The sequence below is a fragment of the Styela clava genome, chromosome 9 (genome assembly GCF_964204865.1).
Source record: "Styela clava chromosome 9, kaStyClav1.hap1.2, whole genome shotgun sequence".
Classification (NCBI taxonomy): Eukaryota; Metazoa; Chordata; class Ascidiacea; order Stolidobranchia; family Styelidae; genus Styela; species Styela clava.
In genome coordinates, this window is record NC_135258.1 from 6,187,415 (window position 1) to 6,205,643 (window position 18,229).

At 34.9% G+C, this 18,229-nt stretch overlaps 2 protein-coding genes across 6 annotated transcripts; one reads left to right on the forward strand and one right to left on the reverse strand.

Moving 5' to 3' along the window:
• Positions 1-2,195: 2,195 nt before the first annotated feature.
• Positions 2,196-5,360, forward strand: LOC120339141 (uncharacterized). Of its 5 annotated transcripts, XR_013477960.1 has the most exons (9): positions 2,196-2,324; positions 2,580-2,703; positions 2,979-3,103; positions 3,687-3,778; positions 4,096-4,132; positions 4,207-4,239; positions 4,658-4,690; positions 4,778-4,968; positions 5,040-5,360. XR_013477960.1 is itself a non-coding variant. In XM_078116555.1 (8 exons), the coding sequence occupies exons 1-8, from the start codon at positions 2,234-2,236 to the stop codon at positions 4,813-4,815; spliced, it is 573 nt and encodes a 190-aa protein (XP_077972681.1). In that variant the 5' UTR covers positions 2,196-2,233; the 3' UTR covers positions 4,816-5,360. The 5 variants fall into 5 exon arrangements, 4 of the variants coding, with proteins under 4 accessions (XP_077972681.1, XP_077972679.1, XP_077972680.1 ...); XM_078116555.1 differs by having other exon boundaries at positions 4,778-5,360; XM_078116553.1 differs by lacking the exon at positions 4,778-4,968.
• Positions 5,361-14,349: 8,989 nt separating this feature from the next.
• On the reverse strand, positions 14,350-17,934 carry LOC120340026 (uncharacterized). The gene is made up of 5 exons (XM_078116527.1): positions 17,764-17,934; positions 16,335-17,159; positions 16,015-16,150; positions 15,534-15,643; positions 14,350-15,292 (listed from the first exon to the last, which is right to left on the reverse strand). The coding sequence occupies exons 2-5, from the start codon at positions 16,849-16,851 to the stop codon at positions 15,126-15,128; spliced, it is 930 nt and encodes a 309-aa protein (XP_077972653.1). The 5' UTR covers positions 16,852-17,159; positions 17,764-17,934; the 3' UTR covers positions 14,350-15,125.
• Between the last annotated feature and the right edge of the window lie 295 nt (positions 17,935-18,229).

Genomic DNA, 18,229 nt, shown 5'->3' on the forward strand with positions numbered 1-18,229 from the left:
ATGCTTTTTAATTTTGCCAATTTCCACAAGATGATCACAATATTTTATCTCAATTTTTAAATTATAACTAGTCCTGTAGATTATCTTTCACACGATGTAAAACTTGTCTAAATATAATATATGGTTCGCAAGATATGAGGGTTTCAAAGTTGCATAGCTCATGCGGGATGCCGCTAAAGCGGCTTTCAGCGTCAGAAGACTTTCTCGGGAAAGCCGCTATAGCGGCTTTCAGGATTCAAAGAGTTAATTAACTCTTTGAACTCTGAATCCCCAGAACGATGCTACTCTCTCACCCTGACCTCCCACGGCGTCGCATCGATTTGACGCGTTAAAAAATTGTAATATCCCTAATTTCAAATCAAAATAACTTCTAAACCATTAGATATCAGATGGTCTGTTATATGTCATATAAAAGCTTATCTAGTCTTTTATTTTTAACTGGCATTATTTTTCACGAGATGTTCCGATGAGATGTGTAATTCTATTTTTAGTCCCACCTACCAATTTTTTTGTATTTTGATAAGATTTAATACCTTTTTGAGAAGTGTATCATCAATATATGTAAAATTTTGAAAAGTATACAAAATTACCTTTCGTTGAATATACGGATGACTTTCTTAACATACGCATAACTCATTTTTTTGCAGAATTTGTACTATCGATTCCAATGGTTTGCGAACAAAATTGATCAACTATTTTGACGCCAAGTTTGCGTAACGACGCAAAGGGCGACGACGACATTGTCGTGATAACGTTCATGTGACGTTTCGTGCGTAACGTCTTGCGTGAGGTAGATTGCGCAATTGCGTTCACAGCTTGAGTTCAGATTGTGTCATCATTGCATCAGTATCATATCCTCGGCCCCAGATAAAACCCTTTTATTCAGACGAATCTTGATCGAACATAGTAAAGTTGTTAGAATATAAAGGCCCTATTATATACTTTATTATTTGAATATGAGACGAAAATGAATGGCCAAAGTGAAATATTTGATCCTCATGCATTTATGAGGTTCCGTCGGAAACATCAAGGCTAATTATTCACCGTTGGATATCATGAAAATTGAATAAAAAAAACTGATAACGGGAACGCGGAAGACATGGTGGCACCAGTAGCTCACCTGGTCAGTGTTTTACATTTTGCGGCCTCATTAGATTTTCGAAATTACTGCATATACGCTACATTCCTGATATCGCTATATTTACAATGGGTTTTAAACGAAAGCTTTGTCCAGAGGAAATATTGGATAGTATTCATCTATCAGAAGAAGAAAATATGGCACAATGAAGTCCAGCATTGGCGCTTAACAATGCATCCATCGATATGTTCCATCATTCCGTTTTTAAAAATCCATAATTTTGCTATTCGTATTTTTCATATCTTTATGCAATTAATTAATTGAGAGCATATAAATAAATTTTTCTAAGATAATTGAATAGGTCAGCGGATAGGTGCTTGTACACCATACATAATTTATTATCAACATATTCAACAACAAAGTGAAAATACTTTTTCACACGCCCATTTAAATGTCTGATAAGTATAGTGACGTATTTATCCCATTAAAATTATATCTAAATCTGTGCAATCGTCATGTTTTTGCAACAACTAGACTTTGAACACACAGAATCATTTCCTGTTGTTTCGCGTTTTTACGGAAACAAACACTTCCCACCGATAATGACGCGTGCAAACAAAACACGGCCTTATTTCTTTACAATGGGAAATGGCAGTTGGCTGTTGTATGATCTTTTCTGACAGGACGCGATATATGCTAATCAGCTCCAAGATTGTTACGTAACTCTACTAAGACTTCTAGATCTAGTAGGAATATTTGAGCTGACTATACATCATAATTTCATAATATTCGTAACTCCACAAAGAATCGAATTACAATAAAATCAAACACCGCAATAACAAGGATTGCCTTTGCAAGTTGAATTGTTCAAGTTAGATAGATTTGCAATTGCTGATATACATGAATGTATTTTATTTTTATTTTTATTAGGGCGCATCACGATTTTGCTAAGTGAGTTTTGTCAGTAGCGTATCCGGATTGCATTTAAGACTTCAGCTCTGATGTATGCATTCATCGCCAAGAGATAGCTTGTGCTAATAGTAAAGATGCACCAAAGTTCCGATATAAAATGAGGAGTTTACATTGACAGATGAAATGTTTATGAAATTACTTTAACTTTTTTTATCTGTAGTGATTTAGTTCCAGATAGTAATAATGGTTAGAAAGGGACAGTTGTCTGCTACACGATGCCACGAGGAGAGCCAAAAACAAAGAGATTGCAACAAAAATGTTGTTGAATATAAAGGTAATATTTGATGACATGCTCAGCGTATAGCTCAATTACGAGCATCGTTATAAAAGTTACCAATTAGAATAAAACCACAAACCAATAAAACGTTTTGCTAAGTTGTTGCTGTTGTTAGGGTTCTTGTTGTTGCCCTCGCTTGATATCCATATTATTTATTTAAAAGTATTAAGCGCGTAACACATACAAATCAAATCCCTCGCACTAAAATTTTGGCCCACATAATATACTCAACAGATTGTGTTGTTTAAACAGACGCAGAAGCACAAACGATCAAAAAGTATCAGAACAGAAAAAATATGGAGCAGAAAGATATTGAAGACGATGATCTGCACGATCAGAACGGTCCGCAAAATTCAGATTCTGGTCGTCTCAATAGGTATATTAGTTGAAGCCCGGATGTTAGATTTTCTGTTGATATTGGAATTAGTTCCCGTACTCAGTATTGGTAAGATTACAAACACCCATCTGAAACTGAAAACGGCTTACAAACCGCAAAGTTTTTGTAGAAATGGAGTTGGGATGGAAATAATATGCATCTGAAGTTATAAGCCGGGTCTATCTTTGAATCGCTCGGAAGAGTAGTGGTCAGATTCAATTATATCTTCTTCTATTATTATCTAATCTCATTTATAGTTATAAATTTCTTATCAGCCTCATAACAACGTATCTTTCGAGTACATGGAACTCACAACACAGCAAAACAATTTCAACAATGAAACGAGAAAAGCAATTATCATGCAGGAAAAAAACGTCTCCAGAAAATAATTCAACTAACGGTATTCATATTTTTTTGTTTATATAGTAATATTAGTTTTTAACCGGCGGAATAAATCGGTAAACGGAACTGAGTTGAGTAAACGAATGTAATCTTATATTTCCTTTTCAAAAGACAAAAACATTCCGCCGATTTCGAATACATTGAATTTTGTGACTATGAGTGAGATATTGCGCATTGACATGCAGTTTCTTTTTTGCCATTTTGTTTACCGTTTGACCATTTCGGGGCTTGTGTGACGGCGACTGCAAAAATGCTTGAACGAGATATTAATAAAGTAATGAGAATAAGAATGAAATAATCTTTTTCTGCAAAATAGCAAGCACATTCGTTAGGTTCCATTTCAGATCATAGTTTAACTTTTAGGGAACCATATAATTGCGGCAGTTTAACGGAGTTAGCAGGTCAATCTATTTCAACTTTTCTAGGGTTTTTCTTAAATTTTTTCAATAACCCGGCAGAGTCTCATTGGGCCCGGCATTCACTGTTTTATAACGTATGGGAACACTTCATTCCGTCACCATTGTTTGCCGATCTTTTTAGCAAACACGACTAATATGTGACTATTTTACGACTCTTTACAGATGTGAGTTGGAAGCTGATTATATCAATCAATCTGTTGATGATCTTGGTTTCATTTGCTGCATGTTGTTTGGTAGTGACTGTTTATTTTAAGGTAGTTTTAGGCAAATACATTTATAGGAATATTATGCCGAATGCTTATTTATTTAATTGGGACTCATTGAATTAAACCATTTGAATCCCACATCAACCGGGTTCACAAGAGTCTACAAGCAGCGTGTACTATTGCCCTAGCGATGACTTAATGAAGTCACATGAATAAAACCATATTGATTAGTATATCATTAAGACCTACAGGCAATAATTTTTTCCGTATTTATCTCTTCTCCCTCATTTAAAAGTTATACATATCTACTATAGTAAAGCCGTTGTAGCACAATTAATATTGAAATGATAAATTGTTTTGTACAGTTTACTTCAATGGAAGAGCATTCAACGTATGATGCCGGTGAGTTAGTATTGGGCTGAGGTGAGCGAATGTACAAATCCTACTCTACCATTTACTCTTTTTTATATCAACAGAACCAAATGAGGAATTCATCAAGCTCAGCAAGGGTAACGTAATTGTGTGTAAATTTTAACGGTAAATTTTAATGGTTTTGAGAGTCATCTACTCATAATATGAGTTATTATTATAGCTTATCAGTGTTTAATAGGTAGTTGAAAAAATTTGTTTTGACTTTGAGTTGAAAAAAACTTTGACTCCTACCCCCCCAAAAATTGAGAAAAAATTTTGTGAATTTTGTGAATCAAAACTTTGCGTATACACGCCTTTTGAAGAGCGCGCAGTAAACTTAATTCTTTTGAGGCTTCTAAACATAATTGTCTTATACCATTCATTGTCTTGAATTCCAACTTCTGCAAATTCAGAATTTCGACTCCAACGAATTTGAAAATGCGATTTCACGTCAAGTTGAAAAATTCCAAACTCCACGATCCTATAGTCAATATAATACCAATAAACTGATTACAGATTACCTCAGTAAAATACAAAGAAAAATCAGTGGTGAGCACTTTTAATTGCTGTGTATTGTTTTGTCTTTATTGTTAGTAATTGCACCAAGTAAGTTTAGCCAAAAAATGTGACTTACAGGGATCCCAAGCAGAGATATAGTTCAATTAGGCTTTTAACATGATCTGACCCCATAAAAACAGAAAACGACAAAATATTTGCTGGACATACTCATAGGACATCGAATAAAAACTAAGGAAAGTGTTGTATAATTTTCACACAAACTTTGGGAATAAAACTAAGCAAGCCGTAAATCAACAAAAAATGAGTCGGTGAGTGTCAACTTGTCCATGTTATAAAACAACAAACAAGGTAATTCCACGTTTAATGCTTTTTAATTTAGAAATGATGAAACAACTTGAACATGAAAGTCTAATGACAGTGGAACTCCCAAGACATCTTCACATGAAAGAATGATCGAATTGTTTCTACAAGACAATAGCCAACGTCAAAGTTCATTATATTGCTTTCGATGAGGTGGATTTATGAATGAATAAAGTATTTTTTTGATAATAAAGTTGGGAGCAAGACGTTTATCAACTATTACTTTTCATATATTAAAATATTGCTCGGTCATCTTTTGTCCCATTACCATTAATGTTTTAATTATATTGATAAAGTAGGCAGGTACGTGTTTTGAAGTAAATACGGACCTAGAGAGCAATGCACACATTTATATATATGCGGGCATGAAGCACAATCACTCCGTCCCCATGTAAATTCTAAGAGCCATATTAATGACCACACGTTCTTCGAAATAGCGTAAAACTGATTGTATCGATACTGTGATTGTAAACGGCAGCCGTTCTACGTCACACATAAACTACTTATTTTACAATTTCAGCATCATTAATGACCATAATAAATAAATCAGCTTTTTCGAACACTTACGTGTTATCTCGCCTCGCGAAACACCAAGTAATTAGAAGGTAAAATTGGTAGGTGGAGTCTGACACGAGGCCCGTCCGCCGTTCCGCTTCTTTGTCGTCAGTTAGAATACAAATCTACGACCCAGAGTCGCCAAAACACGATCTAGATTGCCATGGCGACCAATTTAAATACAATTTCGAAGAAGCTCATGGAACAGCAGTGTTTCGTGGAATACAGTTTGAGAAACGCTGAAATAGACTAAGGGTCATAATAAATATACTATCGATTTTTCTCTATTGGCACTAGGGTTGCCATATTGGCTTTTTTACCGCCATTTTTGGACATTTTTAGCTTTTTTAAACACGTTTGGCGTCAGAATTTCCGTTTGGCTTTTTTTTAGGTCTATTCTAGTGTCTATCATTATAGTCATAGGTGATACAATATTCAGTGTGCCATAATAGCCTATTGCTTAGCTACTCAACGTTGGATTTCCCCGAGCATCGACTACCTTGTTTATTACCTAAACGCTCAACCATAACCAATCAGAAATAAGTCAACAATGACGTAGAAATTGCAGTTTCAGCAGCCGCTCCGACAGATGTTTAAGCAGGGTTGTAAACATTGCCTCGTTTTTATAGTTTTGCGTGTTATTTGCTAGTTTTATGTTCTGTTCCCAAAAAATGGTTGTATAACGTACGGTAATTGTCATTATGCTTTCCGATGAGCTTTAAGTTAAGTGGCAATATTCAAAACTTAGTCTCACGAACGATGTGATTTACTACACTTAAATTAGCTATTAGTGAACCACCTGTAGGTACGTTTTAATATTCTCTACATTTGGCGGAAGACCTACAGGCAATTATTTTTTTCCGTAGTTTATTGGATCTCCGCTCTAAGAGACACTTATTATCAGTCGTTCTGTCTGTCCGTTTAGACTTTAGATGTAGCGTCTTAACGGCTGGACTAATCCGGATGAAATTTATCACGTGGATTATCCTGTCACTAGATAAGTAATGAGCGTTTCATAGAAAGTCCGGATTGAGGTTTCGTTCCCATGGTAACAACAAAAAACGCGCTGATCTTTATGAAATTTTTAGTTTTTTTCACAATTTATCATCATTTTCTCGCCAACGAAGTCGAAAATCAAAATTTCAAGAACGCTACCTTCCGCATAGCAAAATCCTCTTTCCAATAAGTCGTCTTCGGTCTCGATACTCCTCAAACTGGAGCAGCCTTAGGGATTTTAGTGAACATCTTTTTTTTTTAATTTTTAACCACTGTATATACGAGTCACGCGAGTATGTCAACGGAACGCGCAGCGTTCAAAATGAACTGTTACCATTGGTAACAACCCGCTCCATTTCTGAATCGAGCTGCCGTTAAGATCCTCAAGTTTCGATGGATGGTACCCGGTTGCTTGAGTGCGGGCCTCAACTATCAGCGGAGATCCTGGGCGCCTGTCGGCTTGTCTCTTCTCCCTAACTTAAAAGTACATACCTAATACAGTAAAAGCTGTTGTAGCTCAATCCAGTATGTTCCCCAGCTTTTCTCTTTAGGGGGGTGTTTCAAAATTTAGAGGGGGGGGGGGGGTGAATAATTTGCTATTAGAGATAAAACTATAGGCTATTTGTATTCTTAAAAAAATGGTATGTATTTAAGAAACGATGTAGCCTACATGGGGGGCCCCAAGTTGATTGACGGCGAGCCAAAATCCAGAGCAGCAGTTTTTGATACACCTAGCATCGCAGTGTGTTATGTAATAAAATCAATAGTTATAATATTTAACTGATAGAATTCTCGGGGAATAGATAACAAGCACGGCTTTCAACCGTAAATATATACTACCACGTTTCAACAACTAATTTGCAACTGATAGTGACTAATGAAGTTACTTGCTCATCTGACATTGTATGAATGGCTACTTATGGCTTGTTTTGTTACACATTTCCAATTTTTTTGAACATGTTTGTTTGACTTTTGTATGAATTAAATTTTGAAATACGCTCGTCAACTGATCATAATGTTGTATTCCTTCAGAACTGAAATATTTTGTAAGGAGACAAATTGCTGAAGTTTGATTCTTTTCAATAAAGAAATAAAAACGCTGTCATTCATCTAAAAAACGTCTGTTTTCAGTTCCTAGTTTTCGTTTTGTGACATCTTTAAGCCTTCTTAATATATGGCTGACATCTAAAATACTGCAGTGTGTAATCATAATACCCATACCTATACATAAGATACCGGAATAATTCAATTGTTACGAAATAAACGTGCTTAAACTGTGGTAATGATGTAACAATAGACGGTATCTAAAACTCAAAAGGTACCACATGAAGGGTTAAACTATTTCACTCAAGTTCGGCGGGCCATTTTAAATCGTCACGCGGGCCGTAATTGGCCCGCAGACTGCGGTTTAGAACCCCTCAGTGTGGAATCGCACCTCAAAATTAGGGGGGGTGTTTGAAATTTTAGGGAGGGTGTTCACCCCCTATAGGGGGGGGGGGGGGGTGTAGGGAAATCACTGGCTCAATCAATAATAAAACTATATTTTGTTTTGTATAGTTTACTTCAAAGGGAGAGCATTCAACATATGATACCGGTGAGTTTGTAATAGGCTGCAGTTGGATATCTTAGATATCGTGTTGGGAATAGAGATCGATATATGGTCACTGGTAACTATTGAAAATGACTTAATTAACACTACATAGGTTAGTTTAAGAAGCGGCTGCGGTTTCCTCTCCTACTCGTTTATCTGGAATATTTAACTGGTTACCTAGTTCCGTACCCAATCAGGACTGGTAATCGGACAAAGGTTCCTTATATTACATGTGGTAGAATTAAACTTTTTGTCTCCCAGAAATAGTGTACGAATCCTACTTCACCATATATTATTTTCAAATTTCCAGGACCAAGTGAGAAATTCATCACGCCGAACAAGGGTAAAGTAATAGTGGGTAATTCTATAATACACGTTTTATACTAACCAGTAACTAGATTTCAAAATGGACATTTAAACATTATATAGTAAGTAAAGAATGTTCGCTTGGCTGAAATTGCAAGTATTTTTAGTATAATATGTTTAACTGACTATTGATCTATTATTTGCAGCCGTATCTTGTTTTGACTGAAGAAGTTTGTCTATAATCGAATGAAAGCTCACAAATATAATTGATATTTCATGGAAAAAAAATATTTTTTTTTTATTTATTCAATAATTAAGGAGTGTGATCGACATGCTGATTTTTACGTTTAATGTATAACAGAGAATATTAAAATCCTTGCTACTCTGTCGGGGTTGCAGAAAAAATTCAAAATCAATTCACGACTTCTAGTTGGAAAATTTTGATTTGACTTTGAATTAAAAAAACCTCGCCTACTCCTCCAAATGCTAAAAAAATTTGTGAACAAAAACTTTGCGTATACACGCCATGCAAAAAAACGCGCAGTAAAGCCAAAGCTTCAGGGGTTTCTAATGAAAAGTTTGTTTTTTACCATTTATTGTCGTAATCTCCGACTCCGGCGAATTCAGAATTTTGACTCCAACGAATTTAGAAATGCGACTTCAGCTTAAGTGGAAACATGCCAAAATCTAACTCCACGATTCTCTCCCAATATACCTATTCAAACTTTTTTTGCAATTAACTAAGACTAAATTGATCACAGACTATCTCAGTGAAATATAAAGAAAAATCAGTGGTGAGCAGTTTTAATACTTTCATATTTTTTGTCTTTATTGTCATCGATTCCCCCAAGTAAGTTCAGTCGGGAAAGGTGACTCAGAGGGATTCAAAGCAGAGGGTAGATTTATGCTATAACTTAGTTTAGGATAACATATGACTCCATAAAAATATAAAAATCAACAATATATTTGCTGGACATACTCAACAACATCAAATAAAAACTGTAATCGCATTGATAAATAGGCAGGAACGTGTTTTATAGAAAATACTGAAAAAACTATAAAGTAATACACAAATATATACGGTATTGAAGCACAATTACTCTGTCGCCATGCCACACCTATGTAAACACGCGACGTTCATTGATTTTTTTAAAAACGCCACCCTTTTATTCTGTAATGAATTACCTAAGATTCTCCAACAACTGTTTATATGATACTTGTAGTGGGACTTCTGTCACAATATGCCCCTTATGCTATCTGATCTACCTCTTCACATCAGCTTTTGTGTTCATACTCAAGATTTTTCTTGCAAAAATTCTGTTTAAACAATACCACTGGTCCAAGAACTAAATTCTAACCTTAGCTCATGGGAATCGACAAGCTTCCACCCTCACGTTCCTACAGTTCTGTGTCGATATCTAGAAATATCTTCTATAAACAAAGAAACGTCCACTTTTTTACCCTCTGATCTCATTGTCTTACATCTTAATATTAGATCTCTGGGTAAATACGCTGATCATCTAATTCTAATGGAACTGATTTCTCACTTCCGTATCCTGCCACAAATTATCGCTCTGAGCGAAACCAGAATCAAAAGTCAGTCCACTGTTACCAATGTGGACATTCCTGGCTATGTCTTTATCCATGCCCCCTCCCCAACGCAAGCTGGTGGTGTAGGTATCTATATCAAAAGTAACATAGAATACCAAATTCTTCAAGATTTTAACTTATCTTTTCAAAATTGTGAGGACATGTGGATTGAACTCAAGTATTCTCAACCAAACTCAAAAGCCAAAAGCTTAGTTATGGGGGTAATTTATAAGCATCCGCATCGCAATATTCCATCTTTTACTGAAGCCATGGCTTTTTTATTTGACAAGTTAGCGAGGGCAAAAAAGCAATTTTTAATCCTAGGTGATCTTAATATCAACCTCCTAGACACCCACGATACTCCCACTTCCAATTATCTAGATATGCTTTTGTCCCACTTTGTATTTCCAATTATCACTAGACCCACTCGAGTAACTTCATCCTCCCACACCTTAATAGATCACATTTACACCAACACCATAAAATCTTGTTCATCATCATTTATTATTCTTAGTGATCTTACTGATCATTTCCCTATTATGTGTACACTATCTTCATCCAGTCCTAGAGTTAAAACAGAAACACGCATGAAACGTGACATGGCCAATTTTTCTACTGACACATTCAGATTAGAAGTCGAGTTGATGTGCAACCGTTATATTGGTGAAATCTTATCTGAACAAAATTTTAATAGCTCATTCGATCTCTTTCTCAACCATTTTAAGTGGTTAATTAGCAAACATGCACCACTCCGCCCACTTTCACGTAGAGAAAATAAATTGTATTCTAAGCCCCGGATTACCAGGGGAATCTATAAGTGAATCAAACAAAAAATAATATGTTCAGGCAAATGTATCTGAAGAGAAATGCATCCCAGCGTCTTCACTACAAAAAGTACAAAAACATTCTAACTCATTTGCAGAGAAAATCGAAACAACAGTATTACCATAATATTCTAGTGAACAACAGAGGCGATGTGAAACGCACATGGCAAACCATCGAAGACATCATCAAAATTAAGTCAAGAGATAACACCACCATCTCAGAATTATTACTAGAAAATGGTACCACAGTTTCTGATCCAGTTCAAGTGGCCACCGACTTTAATAAACTCTTCTCAATCATAGGGAACAAACTTGCAGATAAAATCGCACGTTGCTCAAAACCATGTACCGAATTTCTAGGTGTACCTTCGCAGAATTCTTTCTTTCTTGAATTAACAACACCTTCGGAAGTTTTCTATGTAATCAGGAACCTGAAAAAGGGTTAAAGCTGTTGGGCCCGATGGTATTTCCTCCTATTTCCTAACAATAGTTGCCGATATTATATCACCGGTACCAAGTCACTTTTTCAATTTATCGTAGTCTAGGAATATATCCTTCCTCATTGAAAATGGCTAGAGTAATACCAATTTTTAAATGTGGTAAAAAGAATAACCCTTCGAACTATAGACCAATCTCCATTTTATCCTCAATTAGCATCATAGCGGAAAAGTTAATTTATACTAGAATGATGATTTATTGTACCAAATTTAATTTGATAAACAAATGCCAATTCGGATTCTAGGCCAACCACTCAACCAGTCATGCCATACTTGATTTGACTTCATTTATCTATGATAAAATAGACAAAGGCGACTATGTCTGTTGTGCCTTTTTAGATTTAAAAAAGGCTTTTGACACTGTGGACCACACTATTCTCACCCATAAGTTAAAACATTACGGTTTTAGAGGTAATGCAGGCAAACTATTATCCAATTACCTGACGGGTCGTTATCAATTTGTTGAAGTAGGCCCACACAGATTTCCAATGTTGCCCATCCACTGCGGAATTGTTCAGGGTTCCGTAGTTGGCCCATTAGCTTTTCTCCTTTTTATAAACGACTTGTTCAACTGCTCGAAGCTCTTGAGTAAATTGTTTGCAGATGATGCTTGCTTGCTCGCCAACGCAAAGGACACTGAAATAAATGAAATATGAACACTGAAATAAATAAAATTTATGAATGGATGTTATGCAACAAACTAACAGTAAATATAGATTAGTCTAAAATCATGGTATTCAGCCCAAAATCTCGCATCAAATACCCAAAACTTTCAGTTGAAATTAAGAGTAACAAATTAGAAGTGGTCGATTCTTTTAAATATCTTGGACTCAATATTGACCACCAATTAAAGTGGAACACGCACACCTATGAATTGCATAAGAAACTATACAGGACTGTAAGGATTCTGTGTAAGCTCAGATATTATGTACAGGATTCTACTCTGAGGACCATCTACTTCGCGCTTTTCCAGTCCCACATTCAGTATGCTATTGCTGCATGGGGTTCTACATCTCGAAAAAATTTGCGCAACTTAGAAATTCTGCAAAATAGGGCTATTAGAATTCTTTCCCGGGCACCTTTACGTTCTAACTTAAACATTCTATACCACAATCATAGAGTGTTAAAATTACTTGATATCCATAAGCTAGAAATTGCTAAGATTATGCATCAAATCCAAAAAAATCAATTACCAGCAGCTTTTGAGCATTACTTTGTGACACTTAGCTCAGTACATGACCACAACACTCGTTCCTCGACGAAGAGTAATTTATTTGTACCTCGCTTTTCACTTAACAAATCCCAAAACTCTTTAAAATACAAAGGCGTTTTAATTTGGAATAACCCACCCAAGACCTACATGACTCATCCTATGTGACCTTCAAATTTATATATAAAAATCTTCTGATCTCTTCTTACCAGGCCCCTTGAACTTGTCAAGTCACACTTTTACCCTACCTTCGTGTTTATCAAGATAATACCTGACTTGATCCACAGCCCTCAAATCGACATCACCTGGAATTAAAAGCTTGGATTATTTTGTGATACTTTATTATAGTATATCGCACAGTGAATTATTTATTCATCCTTATTTCTGTTTATAGATTATATGTTGTACAGTGAAATTAATAAGTCTTGTTCTTTTTATTGAATTTGTGAACTACTTCTTAAAATTGCTCGATTGTTACCTTGTGGTATTTGGTCAACACTCAAATGCACAAGTTCTGTGTTTCAACTTTCATAGTATGATATCCTACTGGTTTTACCTTTCTTTATAATGTGCATCTTTTGTATCATGTAATGTTTTACGCTAACAACGTTTCGGTCTAACAACCACTTAGCATACATCAGAATAATGTGTAACTTACCTCTTATTTATTTATTTTTTTCCCATTTCTAACTCTTCTTCTTGTTATCGTATATATATTATTTACCTCCAACACACAGCCTCTACATAGCCCCACGAGTGTGTATTTAAAACATTGCTTAGCTTGTAAATTAATTAAAACTATCCGGTGATGTCCCTCTCAAATGCGATACCGGTACTGCGCCAAGAGGACAAAAGTCTTTAGCGCAGCCACAGAATAACCACGGCAGTCCGGCTCTCTTGGTTGGTTGTTCAATGATATGCGGTCACCATGGCGACCGCGGCCTGTCGTGTCTGGAGTTGCTTTCTTTCGTTATTATCCGGGTTACCGGGTCGCTTAATGGCGTCTCAGGTCCGGCTTTTGTTAGTATTTTATGTTTGACTTCTTTCTCATCATGATTTAATATTAGACTTACTGCCTCAAAGGTGACGTTGCTCGATAACCTTCTCTGGTTTATCGCGTCTCCCTTCACACTGAAATTTAATTTTTCATTTTTTTCAATTTTGTACGTCAATGTTTACATTCGGTTTGTGATAAAATAAACTACTGACTGACTGACTGACTGGCAGAGAGAATAAGTTTGGTTGTTATTTATCTCCAGTAGGCGACTTTGAGCTCGTCAATAACAACGCTCTCTCATAAAGAATAATTCACCGATTCTTTAAATCGTAGTAAGATGTTAGAAACCCCGAGTATCGTTGTTTGATACCCAGCTTTAGTTTCGAGAAAAACAATTGATATTTTTCTAAATATAAATATCTAAAACCAAATATATGAGAAATAGTTAAAAATTTCGTGGTCATTTATTTAACCTTTCACAGATGATCTGAAAATAAAAAATAATATAGTCGTTTACTCTTAAACAAAGAATAATGTTTAACGTCTTCTACGAGTTTTCCATAATTTGTTTACCAAATCAAAGTTAAAAATATAAAATGACTTCAAAGTAATTTCACCTATGAAACAATTATTAACGAAATTCCTGTCAAACTATGCTTACTCCAGATGATCAGATAATGAATCTAATTTCACGAAAAACAAGCTATAAATATAACTCAGTAGCAGGCATTGTTGCATATTTGCATTGCAATTTTTTAGTTTGGAATGGCTTAGCCAATTGTTTGCACCGTGGATGATGTGGTGGAGCCCGTGGATGAAACCCCACGTCTGGTTCAAAGTCGTTGAACGCTATTGCAATCACCGTGTTATAATTTAATAAAGATAATTACGACATTTTGGAATTCGTGTAGGTTAAGTGCTAGTCAGTAGAATTGACCAACAAGCCGAAAGAAATAGGAAGAAAAAACTAAATGTTGATACTTTTCCAGAATTCATGATCAACAAGCTGCTGAATTGTTGGCCGTTGATCTTTATCTTCGTTTCTCATCCTTGTGAGCAAATCGTGGGCCAAGTGAGGGTTAGGAATTAACAAATCAGCGAGATCAATATTTCTCATAGGATGTATCGCGAATGCAACTATATCATGTCTATTAGACCATAATTTAAAGAAGATTCTACCCAAAGAAAAAATATCATCTACAAAGCTGACTGTTGAAGAGAAGAATATTGTATAAAGGGTATGAAAACTAATCTTCACATTTTGCATGTCAAGTGAAAACCGAATATCTGATTTCAATTCCCCATGAGCAATATGATGTTTATGCAGATGTTGTAGACCACTAACTAACTGTTTTGCATGTACAAGAGCAAGTCTAGGATCAAAAGGAATTTTGTTTTGTTTTCTCTCTTCATAATATTTACTGAGAGTTTGGAACTGGCATCTTTCAGTAGCAACGAAATATCGATTCATTTCCTTTAACCAACCACTAGCAAATACAGAGATTACATTTGGATGAGGTGGAAGTCGCCGAAAAACTTCTATTTTATGAAAAAAGTCTTCATTCCAAGAACTACACAGCCATATTGATAAATGTTCTGTAACTGAAGTGGGGGTTTCAGTTGGCCTTCATAAACTGTAACATTAAATTCTTCATAGATAAGTTTATCTTTAAACCACCAGATATCATCAGTGAGTAGCCGGCGATCTAAAAATGTACCTCATTTTAAAATGTATAATTGAATTAAACTTGATTTGAAATGTAGAACATTTTAATAAATAACAAAACAGTCAATGATAACACTAGTCTTGAACATGTATGTAAGTTTGGAAAGTTGGATCTGGACTGGTAACCAGCACGACAAGAGACTAGCGTACGTATTTTTGTTCACCACATGATTAATTAATATGAAAAGAATGCAACCTGTATTGAAATAAATTTATCTCACCTTTTGAGGTCAAAGCTGCATTGCTGATTTCTTTTTCTGCTTCAAGATATTTTGCAAAGGGGAAATTATTAACAAGCTTTGATAATGATGTTGCAACTTGTGAAGAATGACTGAAAGTATAATGGATTAATTGTAACTAGGAGAAGCTATTTGAGTGCTACAACCAGGAAGAAAAATATTGTTTACATATTGCTAACTTAATCCCTGCATGATGATGGCAATGCTAAACACACTAACAAGAATATATTTAAATCAATCCAAGATAAGTATGATCAGGATTCCTATTTCAAGATTGTACTGTTTTGCTATTTGTTTTAAATTTGGTACTAAATTTAATTCCGTATTCGAAAAAATACTTTGGCATTGAGAATTAATATTGTTCCATTGGAAAGTTTAAAAAAACATTTGAGTAGACAGTAAATATATAAAGAGCAGGTAACACAGGCACACACAATAGTAAAATAAATACTGTAATACAAACATCTTTTTCTTTGTTTTTTTAGACAAATCTGATTTGAAAGTTCCATTATCAAAATGTGGAAGCAAAAGTTCATCATGGAGAATTGTTCGAAAACTGCCATGTGCAGGTTCTTTCTGTAGATCCCGGAACAGTAAACCTGGAAAGAAAAAATTAGTGTAAAGAAAAGTTTACTTCTACAAAGCAATCAAATTTTATCATTGGACCTTGACAATCACAATAACTCAAAATAAGATGCTGAAGCCCAAATCAGGAAAACTAGCACACCTTACTACCCACAGACTTAAAAATCTACATACAATTAATAGGTTAATATTTTCTACCTTTTACATTCGATGGAGCCATATATTGATGAGAAAGAACCTCGCTTATCATTGGACGTTTACGAGGAACAAACTGCAGCATCCATTCCAGTAAATCTTTAGCAATTTCTGCATCTGGAACTAAAAGTCCATCCAGGTTCAAGTTTTTGTGGTTTTTCATGAAATGATTCCATAAGTCTCTTTCATCGCCAAATGGATGTTTGCCGTCACTCCATACATAGTAAACAATGACAGCCAGTGAATATATGTCAGTTTTTTGTGAAGTTGGAAATCCAGGCACAAATGATTCAGGGGGTTTGTAACCGTCAGTACCAAGACCTTTTCTGGTGTAAACTGTTTGAGTCTTTGTTTCGATTATTTCACTTATGCCAAAATCACCAATTTTGACAACTTTTTCATTAAGGGATAAAAACACATTGTCAGGTTTGAGATCTTTGTGCACCACTAGTTTACCGTGAATGTATTGAATTCCAACAAATAACTGTTTTGCAAAGTCAAGTGCAAGTTCAGGATCCATCGTTTCTTCGATTTTCCACAAAATTTCTCAAGTTATCTTGGTTACATTTGTCCATTGCAATGTACATATATTTCACTGGACCTTGTTGGTATTCGTCTGAATGAATTATAGATACTACATGACTGTGAGGGTTCAGTAGAAGAAGAATTTTTGCCTCTTCCACACTTTGTTTGTTGTATTCAACAAATTTTATTGCAATTGGACGAGTTCCATAAGTTGCACTCGAATTTCTCCTCCATATTCGTCACCGTGGTTCGAAATTTTTTTATCCCGAAAAAGCAAAATGGAATCGGAAAGTTTGATAGAATCTGAAAAAACAAAAAAAAATCTAATAAAACAAGCAATATTTATTAAGATTTACAGACTTTTCGACCAGTGGATATTTTGACCACGATGTGGCATAAGAGGGGTTTTGTAATGTATTTGATTGTGTCGCCTTTGGAGTCGTTCCAAAATAAAATTATAAAGTAATTATATATTTTCAAAAACTTTATTGGCAACTGAAAATCAAATTAATAAATTTAAATTATCTTATTCCGCATTGTGCAGTGAAAAGTTTGTAGTTCGAAAGGGTTTGAGTGTCTGTACAACATCTGATTGCACATGACAAAGGTTAATTTCATTTTTTTTTCTAACATGAAGAAGTGGAAAGGTAATACTTGGCAAACCTATATTGACAACCTAAGGTTTTATATCCTGAATTGCTGAATTCAAATCTGATTAAGAATAATGTTTATAATCATATAAAAAAATGAACTAATAATATAATGAGCCAATGATTAATTTTTCTATCAAACAGAACAGTAAATTTTTATATCCACAGGATCACCAAAAATATTTATGAACGATTCATTTAGGTGTATCAGTTTTAAAATATTATAGTTGGTTCAACTAAAACAATTAATTAGTCACCTGAACTCATTGAGCTGCTTTCTGAATATCCGATCTTAGCTGGCTCATCACCACTTTCCTCAACCTCATGCTTTTTTGCTTCATTAAGATTTCCATGTTAACAGTTCGTATCATATGTCTTTGCCACCACACAAGCTACGCAAAGAAGAACAAACGCACCAAGTCTTTACGATTTGTGTTTCTTCAATTTTTCCATTTTTTCATTTCAATATATATATATATATCCATCGAAATTAAGGTAATCCATGTTCGCTCAATTATATTCATCAATAGTCATTTTATTTCAATGTTCACGTGACAAGTACAATAATTGAATTTTTTACAGAAAAATATAAAATTAAACATTACTATGAAACTTTCAGTAAAAACGTTTCGCTTCTCTTAAATTATATGTGAATATTTCAGCACTAATTTTGATGACACTTAGACGCAAAAATAAGATAAGTCTGTCAAATACGGTAAAATC